We start from the raw sequence: 18,859 nt of genomic DNA, 5'->3' as shown, positions 1-18,859 counted from the left end.
AGATGGCGGCGCGTCCGCGCAGCCTGAGGAGGAGCGCGGTGTGCGGGTAACCGGGGCGGGCGGGGGGCGGCCGCCGTGGGGACGGCGATGATCGTGCTGGGCCGCGTCTCAGGCGCTCGCTGAAGACGCTGCCTGCCCCGCCATGGCTCTGAGGGAGCTGAAAGTTTGCCTTCTGGGGGTAAGTGCTGGGCGGCGGGAGGGAGGGTGGGAGCGGAATGAGGGGCTGGCTGGAGAAGCTCAGTGGTGGCGGGGAGCCTCTTGTCAGAGCTCGGGAAGCCTCTGGTGATGGCGGAGAGCCTCTGTCAGGGGCTGGAGAGGCTCTGTGGCGATGGCGGAAAGCTTCTCTCAGAGCCTGGAGAGCCTCTGCCAGAGCCCGGAGAGGCGCCGAGCGCAGGGAGCTCTCCCCGGGCGCTGCCGGGCCCTCGCCCCGTCCCTCTGAGGGGACCGGGCGGACGCGCCTTCCCCTCTGCGAGGGAGGCGTCTGCCACGGGTCAATATCGCTCCTTTTCTGCCCTGTTCTCCTTTTTAAAAAAATAAGAGAGGAAGCATGACTATCTAATGCCTTTGTCCCTCTTCCTCCCAGGCCCTTTCGGGCTTGGAGTCCACAGAATAAATAGAAGCACCTGAAATCAAACTGGTGGGAGAGAGGGAGGGGCCTGAACTTATATTGTAGGAACATAGGCAGGAAGATCTTGCAGGTGGTGGAAGGAGGAGACGTGGAGCGAAGCGAAGCAGAAGTTTAAAAATTCGTAAGGGTATGAAGCTGCTTTTTGGCTTGGTTTGGTTGGAGAGCCCCACGGTGAACAGGTGGAGGTGTCACTACCAGCATTGAAACCTTCTGTTCAGAGTTGTTTTCTGCTTTAAATGGCCACCTTGCCCTTCAGAGGGGAAGATTATGTGTTTGTGTGCCCTTCGTGTTGTGAAGGTATTTGGGGTAACTACTGTTTGTATTCACCTGGCCTGAGAAACCTTTTGCCACGGAAGAAAAGGGGAATAAGCACCCAGGAAAACTTGTCCTTGAATTCCCTGAGCCAGGAGCCACATCTGTGTTTCTCTTTTTAAGATTTGCTCTGATTAATGAGACTGCAAACTGTGTAAAATACAGAGCTATGTTAATGTGTTTTTTCTCAAGAGGAAAATAGCTTGGCAAGATGAACACAATCATGCATAGTGTACCCAAATTACTGCAATATTCAGGAGGTTTGAAAAAAAAAAGCATGAATGATGTAAAACTTCATTTTCAGTGAAACAATTCCTCAGGGGTTTATTTCTTAAAGTTTTAATGACTCAGGAAATGCAAAGCAAAAAGTTTGTCTTCACACATCTTAAATAAAATACAATTTCAAATGTCCAGCTTCTACTGAGAAGTGCTTTACCACTAAGAGTTTAATTTCACTTCTAAATGTGACTTCTCTATATCTTTTGCTTTTTAACCGTGGAGTTGATGGTGCAAAGATATACAAAGAATTTTCATGGTTTGTTTCCTCTTTCACCATTTTTAGCACGTAGAGTTGCATTAGTAACGTGTTTCAGGTGTATCACAGAAGAAATTTCAAGTCTTTCATTAAGCAGGGTGGGACAGCATTAGTCAGAGGTTGAATGCATGTGTCACCCTTGTATAATTTCATGTACTCCACTGGTCCTCTATCCTGGTAAGCTGTACTCAGTTGCTGTATGTTTTACCAAGAGTGGTCTTTTCCCACTGCTGTTCCATTGGAAGATGTGCATAGCTTTGTAAAAAAGCTCAAAGTTTGAGTAACAGTAAGTGTGAATGCAGATTTTTGTGGTTCTTCAAAAAAATCTTAACAATTTTGTTTAGAGGACTGTAACTTGTAACAGACCTTTCATTTTCTACTAAATTAATGTAATACCTGAAGTGTTTCACAACTTCTCTGAGATTCTCTGCAGGAATGTGTTATTCACTGCAGTTTACTGAAGGATTTGAGGACAAAATAATCATCTGTCTATAGTAATTAATACTGCTTTCAACTGTTTTCTTTTCTTAGGACACTGGTGTGGGCAAATCAAGTATTGTGTGGAGATTTGTTGAAGATAGCTTTGATCCCAACATCAACCCAACAATAGGGTAAGAAACTAAATGAAGTAAATGTGATTTATGCAAGAATAAAATGAAATTACCTGAATAGATCACTTGGGAGTTCTTCGTGTGTGGCAGCTGAGTGTGGTAATAAACATAACTGCAGCCTTAATTAAGCTTGTGAGCTACCTCAGGACACATAGGAGGAGTGCTCTCAGCACTCCTGCAGCTTCTATTTTCATGTGTAAGGTCTGGACCCATTTTTGTATTGTTAATCTAAGCTAACAATGAATAAATTACACTACAGATGCTTCTTTTAAAGGGACAGCATGCTTTTCTTGTGCACAACCCTTACATGTCAAATTCTAATTATTATGCAACTCCACGGTTTCTAGTTCATTTTTTTAAAGGCTCAAGTACTGTAAGTCTCCTAGGTTTTGGAGGGTGGTTAGCATACTAATTCAGGTAGGTCTCACCATTAATTAGTTAAAATGTTACACATTTGTATGCAATGCACACACAAATCTAACTGATGAAACTGGTTTTGCAGTAAGTCTCATAGGTAAGGGGGATATTTGAAATTTGAGCCTCAGAGTAGCAACATTATTAATCTCAAATCTTTGAATGGATGGAAGGAAGAGCAAGCATCAGGAATTCTTGGAGTGGTTGGATCTTTTTCTTTTGCTGGGGTTTTTTTTTGTTGTTTTGTTTTGTTTTTTTGGGGTTTTTTTTGCTTAGCAAGTGTCTTTTGGGCTGCTTTGATCAGAATCAATTTTTGGCTTGTGGAACTTTGCTTGTTGCCAAGAAGTGTTTGGGAGTGTCAGTACAACTTCCTGTCTCAGGTGTGGTGTCCCACAGGCTCTGCTACAGCTTCTACCAAAAAAGATCCTGCTGATAAAGATCAGCTGTGTCTCATCCTGTCCTTCTGAAAAATTGGGGTCTCTGTGATCTCTCTCTTTCCCTTACATCCCCCCTTTTTTTTTGAGTATAAATACTGACATTGAACTGCAAAATGTTCTGTACAAGCGTGCTTTTGTTTATGTTTCTCTGTTAACAGAGGTTTATTAACAGAACTGAGAGCATTATAGCTGCTTGAAGTGACAGACTGAAAATCTATCTTTTACCAGCCTTAACAAAATCATTCATTGCTCTGAAGACTGGTTATTTTGGTAATTTGCTACATAAATGAATCAAAACTTGCCCAAATGCTGGGATTATGTGAAGCTCCAACAAGATACACAGTCCAAAAACTTAAAGTAAATTAATTTTTAACTTTTTTTATGCCTTGCTTTTAATTCCCAATTGAGAATTGTAGGTGGAGAGGACAAAGGAGGGATTAGAAGAGCTTTGAGCGTCTTGCAAAACTAAAGCTGAGAATGCCTCAACTTTATTCTCTGGGTCTTTGAGTTCATGAGATACAATCTTGTTTCCTGTCCTGTTTTCATTCCTCTTAGACTCAGCTGAGCAATCACACTTTGTTGTTGTCAATGGTCATTGCTCAATTCCTGCCACGGGCAGCTGCAGAAGCCTTGTCCCAATTCTGCAGCTTTCCTCCCCTCAGGATGCTGAGGGCAGATTTAACCAGCATACACTTCCAGGTGCTGCAGAATATTCATTAGAGCACCAAAAAGGAATATCAAACAAGTTATAGTGTCTACTTGGCTGGGAAAAGCAGCTGGAAAATTTAATATCAAAACAAACATTATTCCTACTAAAAGTCATCAAGGATAACTCCAATTTGGAGGGTTTTGTTCAGCCAATTGTCAGAGGATTTTGAGAAGCATTTAGCTTCTTGTCAGGTACCACTGGGGATGGTTTAGTTGTGATGTGAATTACAGAAACACAACTTTTCACTTCAAATTGACTGTACAGGGATGTTTTGGTTTATAGAACCAGTAAGATAAATTCGGTGAGAATCTATGATTTAGGAAACTGTTTCCATATTGACCAGAAAATTCAGATTTGATGCATAATTTGCAGCAGTCTTAAAGGAAGTGAAAGTCTCTGCTGTGCTTTACAAGAATATCCTATCACTTTGGTTTTCTTCACTCATTGCAGAAATACATCAGCTAATTAATGGTGTTGAAATGCAATTAGGCTCACTTTTAGTGGAATGTGGACCTTCTTGAAAGCTCATGGTGGTAATGGGTGTTCTAAGGATGTTTTTATATTCTCAAAATGCATGAACTCTGTGGTTTTTTTCAGAGCCTCATTTATGACCAAGACTGTACAGTATCAAAATGAGCTGCATAAATTCCTGATTTGGGATACAGCTGGACAGGAGCGGGTGAGTAAAGTCAGCATCTGTGGAGAGAGTTTGGGCCAGGGCTTGGGTTGTTTCCAACTCTGCCCCTGGAAATCACAAAGTGATCTGGTTTTACAAACATGTATTACAACACTTGTTTCTGTGCAGATTCCTATCAAGATGTGGGTGCTGTAGATATGTTTTTATTTCTCATTGTCATGATTTAAGTGTGAAGGTAAGGAAGATTACCTAAGAGGAGTTTATGGAGCAGTAGTCTGGGTTTAGATTCACTGAAGGGGAATGGTCTTTCCACAGAAGACAAGGCTGGTGTGGGGGAAGCCAGCAGCTCTCTCTAGTACCATTTCTAGCTGAGTATTAAACCTTCAACTGCAATATTTGCAGTCAGTGCAGCAGCACAAGAATCAAAGTGAGATAAATTACCATGTTTCATAGTACAAGTAAGGCCTTGATTCTGGAAAAATACACAACTGCTGACACATTCTGTTAGCTTCACTGTTAGGGTTGTAAATGTGAGTAGGATGTAGAGTTAGGTTTTCCAGAGCAGTTTCAAGCAGTGTTACAGGTGATAACTACTCTTTTATTCTTCTGTAAAGTTTTACTAATCAAATCTGATGGTGTTAGAAGCTGTGTCAAATCTCTTTTGAAATTTAAGTTTTAATTTGGTAGTTTGGGGTTTTGATCTCTGCAGCATTCATAGTTCTGAGGAAAGGCAACAAAAGCTTTGAAGAAAATGACTAATCAAATGAAATCCCAGCTAATTAATTTGCATGATTTTCATTTGGAACTAAGAGGAAGACTTTTCCAGGGAGCTTGCTAGCTTATGGATTACTAGTGAGAGTGGTAGAAATTACAGTAGCTGCATTAACAGTGCTTTTTCTTGCTTTGGCTGCAAGTGAACTACTGGCAGCTGTGCATTACTCAAGATGAGTTTATTTGGGATGTGAGGTAACTGTGATAAAGGTTGGCTTATAACTTCAGGATAACAATTGACAAATACAGCTGTACTGCTTTTCAGGATTGGCTTGAGAAACAACCCAAACAAAAAAACAAACAAACCAACAAAACAACCCTCCCAATAATAACAAACAAAACAAACACTTTGTAAAGCCTCAGTCATCCCTATGCATAGGGACTTGACCTTTAGGAATCCTGGTGGAACTGAGCTGCCAGCCCTCTGGCTTGATAACAGCCTAGGAAGTAACTCCAGTGTATTTGTATTGTGATTTAGTCAATTTTGAATGACAATTTATTTCCTTCCAACAGCACCATATAAAGCAAAGTGAAGTTGTCAGGGATGTTTCCCAGGAATATGTCCAATAGTATCTGTGTTATCAAAAATATCCTGAGCCCTTCCATTGCCAGCAGTCAGTCAGCATTTGCTGTAAATAGTTTGTCTTAAGTGAACCTCATAGCCCATTCTGGAATGTTATTGCTGCAAAGTGATATTCTGAGAGGTAGAGTATGAATTTTTAGAGGTTGGTTCTCTTAAATGAAAAGCTTTATAAACGTGCCTGCCACTATTTGGCAGGAAGCATCCATTATGTTTTAGCATTCCATCCTGTTCACTTGAACTGTGCAAGCAATGGGAGGACCCTGTAATTTGCCTTCAGCACATCTAATCTGAGGAAGCATCTCTGTACATGGCCAGCATGTTCCTGGTCTATTTTTGGACTCTCAGTGATACCTCTTTAATTCTCTTCCATACAAGTTGCTTGATATCTTTATTGAATCAAAAAAGGAAAGGTGTCTTTACAGGACTCAGAGCAGGAGCTGTGATACCTGTGAAGTTTATATTCCATATCTGAGAGAAGTCAGAGCAGGAGCTGTGATACCTGTGAAGTTTGTAGTCCATATCTGAGAGAAGTCACTTGAGACTCCAGTATAACCAAGGAAGTCAGTGAAATGTGAGCAGGGATGTTTACTCTGAAATGATTCAGTATCTTCACAAAGGTTCCTTTCTCCAGAGCAGGACAGCACTGTCACTGCTGTCACAAATGGGCTGTACACCTGCCTGGCCCTGAAATCTGTAGCACAGTTTTCTGGTCATGCAACATATCTGCCAATGAATTATGGAAGGGATTCCCTCTGTGGAATAGATCTGGAATACTAAAAATGTCCACACCATTCTTGGAACTGAAATGTCTCTGCTGAGCTGTGGTGTGGAATGCATGGAATCCACAGTCCTGGCTCCTTGAGGAGTGTTTGCTGTTTCCCATTTCAAAAGCCCAGCTGCAAATGGTGCTGCACTGCACTGGGCACCCCCTTGCTCTCAGTGCTTTGGGGTGGCTGGACAGCCTTGTTCCAGAGCAGGAAATGTGCACCAAGTCATTCACACACCTCATTTACACACATACCTTATTTCTTCTCTCATTTCTTCTGCACTGAGTTCAGTTGATAGGAGGTGACTTACAGTAATTAGGGTTTTTGCCTTCTTACCTAACAGTTTTGAGTTTCCCTGCATAGTTACATTATGCATAATTACATTAATAATTCTCTCAAAACACAAATTGGAGGCTGGGGGGCAAGCTGAAGTCTTTGGAAAAATTGCAGAAGGAAAATCCAGTGTTTCTGGTAACATCTGTTTTGTTAATATATTTTATCTGCTGACTGCTCTTAGGTGGAAAAAAGTATCTAAGTGTTAGCAGACAGGAAATGAGAGTAATACAAAATCAGCAAGTGAAAGTTGGTTTGTTCCCAATGTAAATAGTGAATAATCAAAAAGCCAGGTTGCAACCAGTCCAAGTGGTGGTTTACCAAATATGTTTCCCTTTATATTTTAGTACTTAGAAGGAAGAGAGGGATTATGTCCCAATGTGAACTGAATGCCTGCCCATGTTTCCCTTTCCCACTATTAAATATTTTTATATTCTGAACTTTGCATTCAAAATCCTATTTTCAAAACAGAATTTGAGAGCCAAATGTAAATGGTCTGGAATTCTGCTTTATAGCAAGATTTTTATGATTTATTATATTGCTCTCAGTTGAACTGTACTAAGCAAAAGGAAATTGGTATTTTATTAGAAATGAATAAGCCTTTATGAAAAACTGTATCCAATTCATTATTTTTACCCTGAGTAATAAGATGCACAAAAGCTCTAAATCATAATGCTTACATGAAACCAATACATGCAGTTTACTCTGCACTTTGAAGGGGAGTTCTGGTTGCTAGATCAGTTGTCTTGGCTTTTTTAAAGTTGGCAGAATATCCCACTGTTCTTAAGAATGCTTCATGGAGATTTTTGATGCAACTTGATTGTTTATCACTTTTTTTTAGCACTGGATTCATAAGGTTCTGTCCACTCAAAAGTACAGCCCTACAAAGCAAACAGACCTGCTGTAGATTTAATTCTGAAAATCACAGGAAAGCAGCCTTTTATCTGGTGTGTTCCTTAAAGCTCTATTTGCAACAGGGCAGATAGTTTTGTGGGCTTTTGCAGTTTTTTGGTTTAAACATGCTTCTAAATTTGAGGGGAAAACTGAAGCAAAATCTCTAAAGCCATAAGTTAGATTCTGAAGAAATCAACATTTCTAGCATTTAAGACTGGTAATTGATCCATGGGGCTAGAAGTTGATAGCAACTTCTGAACATTTCAGATCAAAATTAATATATGCTAGGTTTCTTAACATTTTTGTCTTAGTCAAAGTTGACCTTGCTTCTCCCTGCATTTTTGCCCTTGTTTGGTGTTTAAAGTGGAGCACATGCATGTTTGTGTAGACAGTCTGTTAAGGGAGAGGTTCTAATCTAGGCAAAATAAGATCAAGTTTGCCTTGCTGCTGTTTGCAGCAGGTGCTGCTGAGCCCCCACGATTTATTGCCTGTCCTCAGGAGAACAATGCCTTCCTGGGAGATCGTGTGTTCTACTGCACAGACTGTGGTGACTGTAAAGGAGAGCTTTGCACTGCTGTCATCTTGGTTTTCCCTTTTTTCAATATAATGCTAATGGTGGTGAGGCTCTGGAGGTCACAGGAAGATCAGGTTTATGTTTGCTGTCTTTTTTCCAGTTCCGTGCTTTAGCCCCGATGTATTACCGAGGGTCAGCAGCAGCCATTATAGTGTATGACATCACAAAAGAGGTAAGAAACCTGATCTTGACCCAGCATTACAATTTCTGGGGTTTTTTATTTGTGTCATGGGCCAGTTCTGACTCTTAATTTCTTAATTCCTTCCGTCTTCTTTTTTTCTTTTTTTTTTTTTTCCCCCACATTAGGAAACTTTCTCAACGTTAAAGAACTGGGTTAAAGAGCTTCGCCAGCATGGACCTCCCAACATTGTTGTAGCTATTGCAGGAAATAAGTGTGACCTTAATGATGTCAGGTAAATAACTGCTGTCAGTTTTGAGGGTTTTCCTTAAGCCCTAGCATTAAATATTTTAATATTTTAGAGCAGCTGAAAGGTATAGAACAATTTAAGCTGTTCTGCTGTAGTGTTGTAGTTTCACAAGGGATTTGAGCTGTTTCTGCTGTCAGAGGACATGGGGTTTGAGCTGCTTGTGCTGTCAGAAGATGTGGTTAGGCTGCCCTTGGATGGTCTCACCCACTTCCTCCCCTGTGCTGGTGTGAGTACATGTGTGATTGGGCAGTAAATTGGGCTGTAAAATAGATCCAGATTAAAACTAACCCTTAAAAAAAAAAAAAAAGAAAACTGATCCAAGTATATTTATCTTTCTCACACCATGAACACTTGCTGGCATAATGGTGTGGGGATAGCAGAGTTAGGAATGAGCAGTTTACAGGGAGACAGGATTACCTTTTCTGGTGGCAGTGCCAAGTTACACAAACCTAAACTGCCTGTGAAGCTATAGTGTAATAGAAGCTGTTTACCTCACTTTACAAGAAGTGCCCCTGTCAGTCTGTAGCACCTCATTTTGTTAGGAAAAACACCAAGCCTGTTGGAAAGCATTGTGTAGGTTTTTCTAACTTGCTTGTTCAGGTGCCTTCCTTCCCTGCTTAAATATTGGGGTGGAATTGGCTGTGGCCAAAATAGTTGCAGGGAGCGGGAAAAGCTCTTGAGAAACTTTATGAAGAGCCAAACTTTCAGGAAGGCATGTACTAAAAACAAAAGAAGGCCTTTTTTATTGATGTCCTGGTTAAATAAGCCAAAATTCAGAAGGAAGGTGTGTGTAAACTTCTTGGGTTTAGGTTTTGCTGGAAAAGGCACCACAGCTGGTGTCTCAAAGGAGACAGCTGGTTATATGTTTAAAGAACCACTGCAAAGGTTGCTCTGAGTATGGTTTTACAAATTGTTAATACCTAGAAGTTATCTAGTGAGCTCTAATAACTTTCATGAGAAGTAGCATGTCTTTTGAAGGAAATAGAGTGTAAAATTCTTTAAAACAGAATTCACATCTCACATGCTCAGCTGGCATCATAAGTGCAAACATTGCTCTTCAAGCTAATGAGGAAGGTTCCTTGTACTTTAATCAGAGGCAATAATTGAGTCACTGCTCAAAGTCCATGCTCTTGATATCCTAAAGTCCCTCATTACTGGAAGTAGCCTGTGTGTTGTAGAAATTGTACATGAAGTGATACAATGTAAAGTCCAGAGTTCCTTACAGCTACTGGGGTTTGTATTTTTTATTTTGTTTCAGGAAATATACAAAATCCTCAATTTGCCTACTTTGGGGTGCAGAATAACTTGTGCACCTGTGTGCTTAGTATAAAAATATTCCTTTTTTATAGCTACATATTCATGCAAAGTAAATGCTGTGCTGATGATTTGTGCAGTGTTGGGAGATTCTTTGGTTTGGTAAACAGTCATAAGAAATGCACAGCATGATTGGAAATAATGCTTTAGGATCTTCTTAGGACATATAAAGCTGGTGGGGTGAATGTCACAGCAGAAGGATTGATTGCAGGCCTAAGCTTAGAGCACTCCAGACAAAATCACTGCAGTGTTGTCAGATGGATGAAGGCCTTGGGTAGTTCATGACTGTGCTCATACTTCAAGGCAGGGAGACAGCACAGAGTAAAGAATGAGCATCAGCTTCAGCATGAGGGGAGCACTGTGATGCTAAACAGGTAAAATATTCATTATAGGAGACACTTAAAAACTTTATCTGTCCCTTAAGGTTTTGAGTAATGGGGTTCTTTTGCATTCATGAATTTCTCTTTGTTTTTTTTTGTTGGTTTTTTTTTTCCCCAGAGAAGTCATGGAAAAAGATGCTAAAGACTATGCAGATTCCATTCATGCAATATTTGTAGAGACAAGTGCGAAAAATGCAATAAACATTAATGAACTCTTTATAGAAATTAGTAAGTATTTAAAATGTTTAATTAGTAAGTATTTAAACTACTTTCTTCTGCGAAAAACTTGAGTAGAAATTTGATTTCTCTATTACTTTTTGTGCTGTTTGGGTGAAAATTTACAGACTTTAGTATAAAGTCGTTACAATCTGACATGACTACAAACTGCAAAATGAGCTGCATGAATTTCTGGTCACCAAATGACCTCTAAATATTCCTTCTAGAGGTTTTCAGCATACTGTGATGCTGCTGGATAAATAGCAGGCTGGGTACTCCTGTCAGAAGTCAGTGTCCTCTTGCCATGTCTGTTATTGAATGTTCCAATTAGTACTTCCAAGGTTATGGAGGAGGAAGGAAATGGCATGAGGACGATCCAGACTTTATATATCTGAGGAATTAAGTTCTCATTCTTAGTGCTTGTACTTAGGCTAAAAAAATGTGGTTTTAAAAATATAAAAATTCATAAATGCCAGATTACTGCATGGGGAATAGCAACTACTGTATGTAAATTTTCCTCAAGTATGTTTGTAGTACCTTGGGGGTTTTTTATATTAAATTGCAAATCTTTTCTGTCCCATTTGTGGTGAGGACAACAATGATACTTTTTATATGTGTGAATAAAAAGACACTATTCCATAGTGAATTCTATGCAATACTGTTTGGAGGATATGTATCAAGTAGCAGCACCAATGTTCAGGTGTGTCAGCCTGTTTGTGAAAACTACAGAAACATCAGACTTCAGAAAAAAAAGAGGGTCTATAGAAGCAGCTGAATATATTGAAGCTGATGTAAAAACTATGTGCTGTAGATTAGCCTCCTGATTTATTGACTTAATAGTTGCTCTCTAAAATTGATCTTGAATAAATTATGGGGGGAATAAAATCATAAATCCTCCTCAGAAGAGAATGCTCAACCAGGAACAGTCCATTTTAAAGACTGATGAGATGAGTAAAGCAGCTCTCTCTACAAGCACTCCTTTGTTAAGCCTGATGCAGGTAATCTGTGGAAATCCAGGTCAAGATGGTTGTTCTCAAGCTATTCCAGATGGTATTGCATCCTGCAAAGTATTCTCCAAGTGCTTTTGCAGCTTAGCTGGCCAGGTCTAGATGAATCTGAAGTGTAACTGCTGCTAAATTGACTTCAAACTGCCTCTGCTGTCCTTTTGTGCAGCCATCCCTCTTACAGACACAACACAGACTGTTGCTGCCATCCTGCTGGGCAGGAATGTCATCCCTGGTGACCTACAGCTAATTGAAGGCACATTTTTGTATACAGAGCATACACCAGATGCTTAGAACCAGTTTCAAGTCTAACATTTCCTATGTATTTCTTTTTCCTGCCTCCTTGTAGGTCGCAGAATTCCATCCACTGACACCAACCCCGCCTCCAGTGGGAAGGGCTTCAAGCTTCGACGCCAGCCATCGGTGACAAAGCGCAGCTGCTGTTGACTGACCCCTCAGAAAGTCAAACTTTATATACAGTAGGTGGTCTTGGAAGTTAATAGTTCATGTTGGGTTTATATATCAGTCTTAGATCTTTATCTGCTGGTGTTCAGACACCCGAGGTCCCCAAGAAGGGACCGGCTCCTCGGACGCCTGCGCGCGCAGAAAGGACTGCAGCGGTCAGGGCAGCCTGCTGGCTTCCACGGCCTGCGGTGTCCCCTGCTCCAAAGGGATCCATCATCACTTCTTTGGCCTTGCCTGATTGGAAGGTGACTACGTGGATGGTAGAACTGAAATGTTTTCGTAGTTTTGTAAACAAGGTTTTGGGAGGTTTTTTTGTAAAAAGGGAAATGAGCACTTTTGTGGGAGATAGGGTTAGGAGGAGTCTGGAAGTTAGATGTCATTTCTTCCTTTTCTTCAGTGAGCCTTATTTTAAATTTTGGTGTAGCTACTCCAAGTATGATGGGACAGTTGATGTGAGATGGCTACAGAATAAGCAACTGAAGACAAATAGTAGGCAAATCAGTCCATCCAGTCCCCAAATCCCATTTGCACTTTTTATTTAAGGATGATCTGCACTGGGGGTGGGGACACAAGCAACAGATCTTAAACCACAGACAATCTTCTTTTTCATGCTGACTGTAATCACTTTAAGGCAAACTGGTATGCTTATAGGCATCTTTTTGTTGTTATGAGTTTTTTTAATATTAAGGTATTGGTTAAAGAAAATTACTCACAGGTCTGACTAAATGAAGTGGTTACTGACTAAAAAGAGATGCTGTAAACAGATGCTGCCAGTGGTTCTGATAAGACCTACAAGGTTTTGGGGAAAGCTTTTAATTGCTTGGCATGTGTAAAGTGTTCATATTATATTTATGAGACCAGTGTTTAAAGTGTTATAAATTATGTAAAAACAGTAAAAAATAATAGAGTCTTCTACACTCCTTCCATTCCACACCTAGGGATAAACTCTTGAGGAATCTCCATCAGGGTTTTTTTTCCTGCATTTTAGGTATTGTCACTGTGAGTTCATCCAGAGGCAGATGAAATTCTTTCTCTTTCAATGACATTTGAAAGGGCCAATAAAACATCCTGGTGGGGCAGCACAAGGCCTGTCTGTTGAACAAACTTTCATCTGGGGTGCACCCAGTCTTTCCTATTTTAGGCACAAAAATACACATAGGAAGTAACCTTAAGACATGTGGTAATGTAGATCATTACCTCTTGCTTCCTGGGGTTTTTCATCTGTGAGGGTTTTTAGCAAATCAGTGTTTAGCTTATTCTGTATGGGTTTTAGTAGGCTTTCAATTAAACTATAGGTTGACCATACCTGTTTGTGCTATTTTATTTATTTTTACTTTTTTGTTTCTTACCAGCACTAGTGAGAAACTTTTATACTTTTGAAGAAAAAGAGCTTAATAGACTTGAGTATATACTAAAATATGCTGGTTAGCTTTAGTATCCAACTGAGCTCATGATGATGCTTATTCTTTTTTTTAATCTGGTTTTCTATCATCTCAAGTATTTTCTCTGAAGGAAGTGTAGGAAAATTTGTAAGAAATTAAAGGACTTGTACTTCAGATTCATTTGTGTTTTACTGAAAATTCTTGGAGAGCTGGAGCAGAACAGGCAAACTGGTACATTGAGGTTTTTGGGCAGGTCAGTGAATTTAATGATATTTGGTGACTACATTTTTGTCATGCCTTTTCCTTACCCTGCCCACCTTGCCAATTCTGCCTTCTTTGCCATAGTCCCACAGGCTCCATGCTTCCAGAGAGCCCAAGAAATCCAACTCCATGGGTGTGCACCCTACTCTTTCTGCAGTTCTGATCTGGAATTGCAGCAGGTGAAGTGTAACAGCCAGTGTTCCAGATTGTGCAAACTGCCAGCCCTGGAGTGAGGCTGCTGCTTAATATTTGCCTGTTTAAAAAGACAGACAGTTGATGTAAGTTCTTCTGAGTCCACATAAGTGTTTATTGATCACTGGCCCTGCTGAATGCTGGAATGCAATCTTCCCTGCATGAGATGCACATGCTCATTGTTTCATTTTTGGTAGAGAAAAGTGGTTTCTTTTGTATTAATAATTTGTTAGGTCAGCTGCTTTGATCTTGCACTAGGCTTGCTGGAATTGATTATATTTTCTCCTAGCATAGCTTCTCTATTTGGAGATGCATTGGTATTGGAGTGTTTGGAGTGCAGATTATCAACCATTCCAGCTAAATTTTTAATAGCTTTTTTCCTGGTAAGAAGCTGTTCAAAAAGCTCAGGATTAAAGTTTTATTCCACCATGTCTTTCTGTCTAATGAGTGGAGCTCATCAGAGACTCAACTTTCAGATACTGTCAAAGGGAATTACACAATCTCAGAATGGTTCAGGTTGAAAGGGACCACAGTGACTAATCTGGTTCAACCTCCCTGCTCAAGCAGGGTCATTCCAGAGCATATTGCACAGATTAATTTCTGCAGAACATGTTTGAAATGGCAAAGTGTCATGTATGTAAAAATGTAATGAGGTGTATGTTATATCATTGATCAGAGCATTTTTAGCTGAAAAAATATGACTAGTGCAACTTCTAAACACCACCAGTTCTTTCTCATGAAAGTTATAGAATTGAACAAAAATTAAATTTGATAAATATTTCATTCTTAAGCTTTGGAGCAACTTGAATGTGCTCTCCAGGTTTTGGAAGGTATCTTCATCTGACCCTCTCTTGAAACAGTCACTTAGCTGACTTGCCAGGTTCTCAATCTGTGCTGCAGGTAGTTTTGTAGGATATTTTATATACATGCTGAAAACTGCTATGTCAAGTACCCAACTAGGTGAAATTTGGAAGCTGACATTTAGTAATCATACTAGTGAAAATTGTTACAGGTGCTTTGAAAAGTTCTAAGACAATTCTAACAACTTTTGCTGTTACTGTGAAGGTAAAGCCTTTATTTTAGGTCCAACAAATCACTGCACTCCAGATCCCTGCTGACATCAGTGAGACCCTTCCTTTAAGTGCTGCAGGATCAGACAGTTAATGGTTTAGAGGATGTTTTATGCAGACTGGAGTCTTTGATGTGTTGCTTTACATTTGATGCTACCAGCCTGCTCAAGAAGGATTATTTACTTGCTTGGGAAGAGGGTAAGAGGAGAGGAGACAAGACCTACTTATTGATTTGGAAGTCTAATCCCTCAACCTGGTTGAGGGAGAGCTACAATCTTGGTTAGAGCTTCATTTTAATTATCAAAAAGGAATTCACGGTGAAAATCTTGAATGGTTTAAAAGTTGGCCTCAGCAAGATTTTTTTTCTTACACTGTTAAGGTTAAATTATTCCTTCACATTAGTGTTTAGTTCCAGTAGAACACATTACTAGCTGGAAAAGGAAGCTTTAGCAGTGATGTTTGAATTACTTGCTTGTGAAACAGTCTTTAGTGTGTGTTAAGGATGGTGTAGGCTATTTGTGGTGAGCTGTGTCAGCAATCTGCACAGGACTGGATGATTTACAGGACAGGAGCTGTCAGAGCAGTGGAGCTGCTCACTCTGCAGTGAACCTCACTCAGCAGCAATAGCCACAGACAAACAGGGCAAAATCATCTCCAAAACAAGGAGAACCTGCATAATTCACTGGCCTCAACTTCTACACTGCCTGCTCATTTTGTAAAAAGGCTTCATGTATCTCTCCTGAATACTTACAGCCTCTAAAAATGGCTTTTTGATTCATAGTTGAGAGAAAAGGACAAACTTTCTTAACTTTTCTAGCAGGAAGTCATTGTACAGCCACCTGAGATGGTTTGTACATCACAAGTCAGTTACTCAAAGCAGAAGAATTGTATACTTGGAATTAAGTCTCTAAAAATCTGCAAAAAATTCCCTAAAGAAAACTGTTGGTGTTTGATGTTCAGATCCCATCTCTGGTAATAGATCACAGCCTAGTGATGGTAGGTCACAGAAGATTTACAGAACTATGATGATGGTGTGAATTACCAATGTAAGATGGAAATACAGATTCTAGTATTAAAATAGTCATGTTAGCTTTCCTTTGAGTCATTTGGCTCTAGCTTGTCAAAAGGAATATGCTTGAAAATACATATTTTTATATCATACAAAAATTCAGGTGCCAAAACCTCATTCCCTAAAATTATTTTAGGCCTTCTGACACTAATGTTTGTTTCTGAAAAATCCCTTCTGATATTCTGGACGTCTCAAAAGTCTGAGTGCAAATCACTTCTTGCTCAGCTACTGTCAAAAATGCACAACTTGGAAAAAATTGAACAAGAATGACCAGACTTTATCCCTAAAGTGTCACAGATGCAAATCTTTCAAGGATATAAGACTATCCTGAAATCCAAAAATACTGATGAGCTTAGCCTTTGACTTGTCAAAATGTTCTTAGGGTCAGCTTTTTCCTCCTTCCCCCCTCCATTTCCTCCCACCCCACCCAACCCTGAATTTTTAACATAGTGTTGTCAGAGTGTACATGCCATAAAGAGCTATTCAGAAATACCTAGAAAAGTTCTAATGGCTGAGAGTTACTTGGTGCTCCCTATTTTACATGAAGAATCAAGGCAGTAGGATGAGTTTGCTCACTGTTGAACTAAGACTTCTAAGAAGAAACAATTTTACTGTTCCTGTTACATCAACCTGCAAATTGATGTTCCTAAATTTTTGCTTAAACACTAAGTATAAATTTTATTTAAAGAGCTAATTACTTTTGTAAAGATTTTCTTTTAAGAAGGTTGGGATTTGCTTTGCTTGGCTTCTGTTGATGTTTTCACATAAGTGTTGTTGAACAAACCAACTTTTTCAAATGTTGAAGGACACAGACCACTCTTCTGTCATGCTCTTCATCACTGTGGGTGTGATACTCCATCCAGTTGTTGCACTTGAATATTCTGTAACTCTGACACCTTGATAGACTCACTGCTACTATCTTGCCTCACTTTTACTCATGTTACAGTATGTATTTCCTATTAAATCCATTATGTTTTCTTGGCAATTTGGTCTTTGTTTCCTTATGGGATTTAGACAAGGATAGGTGGTGAGTGTCTCTTTTGCCACAAAGTTCTAGAAGTATCTGTCACAGCAGCAAATATTTGTAAGCAAAAGGGTAATTCATTAGCACAGCCTCATGAAACTGTCACAGCAGCTGAGACCTGTGCCATGACTGTGTTTTACCACATAATGAAGGCTCAAAGCACATTTACTTGGAGGAGCAACTTATTGTAAGCCTCTGGTCCACTCTTCTGTATTTTAACTTTCTTTCTTTACTTCCTCTTTCTGAAATTGTGTATCCAACACTGACACTGTGATGGTGAGTTAATTGATTAAGGCACAGAAATGGATTGCATTTCTGTAGCTAAGATGCTTAAGACTTCTGGCAATCTTCCCACTTGTACCCCCCACACTGAGGACAATGAAGAAAAAGAGGTTTTTTTCTGAATGAGAAATTGCATTTGAGTGTTCAGGACACAAAACCTGATATGCATAGAGCTCTTGCAGTATAGTAAATGTTTGCCTGTAAAATGTGTAAAGGTTAACCTTTGTGTCAGCAATTCCTGTCACTCATAACAACATTCTGCCTTTTCATTCTAGGATGGGTTAACCTGTTCCAAGGGTTGAAAGGTCTGTGCCTTCTTACTCTATTGTCTCTTACTAAAACCAACTTAAGCCGCTCAAAGTTACAGAGCATTTGCAGCACTGTAAACTGCACAAATCCCCACCCATTGCTTCACTGCATGAAGTGTAGTCAGATTACTAGTGATGAAATATTGTAGTGATGAATTCCCAAGCTTATGAATGTTTTGAGACTTTTTTTAGTCTTCTCTTGGGCTGGTCCTGAGAGCGTGTACAGGTTTGTCTGTATTGTTGGTTTGTAGAGGCTAATGAGGAAAACCAGGCTTTTGTTCTCTCCTTTTTGTTTGAGTCCTTACACTCCCATATAGTGCATAGAATGCAAATAAAGAAATGTTGATTTGACATAATGTAAACAGCCTTTTCAGCCTAAGCATTCATAATAAACTTTTATAGTGTAATAACATGCTAAATCACTACCAGTCTGATGTATTGTGCAAAAAAAAAAAGGTGTAAACATTTTATTAATAAAATGCTTTGTTTATAAATATGCTGGCTTGTTTATAAATGCTTCCAAAATTCTCCACATCTTAAAAAACAGTCTCTATAGCAATATAGTTCTAGAAGAGGAATGTAAGCAATAGCTTACATGTACAAATGACTGGAATAGCTGTTTTCCAGAAGTCCTGACTACTGGTGTGCAGAAACTGGAGCTTTTCCCTGGTCTGTGTACACACTGACAAAGGCAGAAGATCCTGTGCAAAGAAGGGATGGGGGCAAACAGCAGAGAGAATGCAGCTTTTGTGTAACACTTCCTTTCTTTGCAGCACCATGCCTGAGAAACTGCAGGCCACACACGGGCTTGTCTAGCAGGGCAAGGCCTGACAAATTCTGTCAGGGCCAAGTTATTTAATACATTGTTTTTAACTTGCTCTGCATGAAATGCACAGTTCTCAACTGCTTAGGCCAGGTTTCTGTCAATCAAAGCTGTCAAGTGCTTTTAATATCTGCACAGTGTCGTGGGCCTGTTGTGCTGGGAAGGGATCTTCTCTTGTTGGTTAATGCAGCCAGCTGGTTGGTAGCTTGCTTTTGTTAAAGCACTGCTCTGGTGCTTATGTAGTTCTCAAAAATATGGATTTGGCTGCAGTTAACTCACTTGTCTTACATGATGCTTAAAAGATATGGTTTGGTTGCTTTAATCTGGGATGCATATCTAACCTGTTGAGTTAATGGCAGCCTTCAAAAGCTAAATAAACATCAAGTCCTGTTTCTGAACTGCTGTTTCACATGAAAAGGTTGGGTACAAGTTTTTA

The 18,859-nt window shown here is 39.8% G+C and overlaps 1 protein-coding gene across 1 annotated transcript; it reads left to right on the top strand.

The window, feature by feature from the left end:
• The first annotated feature begins 40 nt into the window (after positions 1 to 40).
• RAB22A (RAB22A, member RAS oncogene family) lies at positions 41 to 18,094 on the top strand. The gene is made up of 7 exons (XM_071446896.1): positions 41 to 178; positions 2,007 to 2,086; positions 4,244 to 4,325; positions 8,306 to 8,377; positions 8,512 to 8,618; positions 10,446 to 10,555; positions 11,897 to 18,094. Exons 1-7 carry the CDS (start codon positions 143 to 145, stop codon positions 11,992 to 11,994), a joined length of 585 nt encoding a protein of 194 aa, XP_071302997.1. The 5' UTR covers positions 41 to 142; the 3' UTR covers positions 11,995 to 18,094.
• The last annotated feature ends 765 nt before the right edge of the window (positions 18,095 to 18,859 follow it).

The sequence above is a fragment of the Agelaius tricolor genome, unplaced genomic scaffold (assembly GCF_023055355.1).
Source record: "Agelaius tricolor isolate 1412-34295 unplaced genomic scaffold, bAgeTri1.0.p SCAF_23, whole genome shotgun sequence".
In the NCBI taxonomy this organism is placed as follows: Eukaryota; Metazoa; Chordata; class Aves; order Passeriformes; family Icteridae; genus Agelaius; species Agelaius tricolor.
This window is presented reverse-complemented; position numbering and strand designations above follow the sequence as displayed.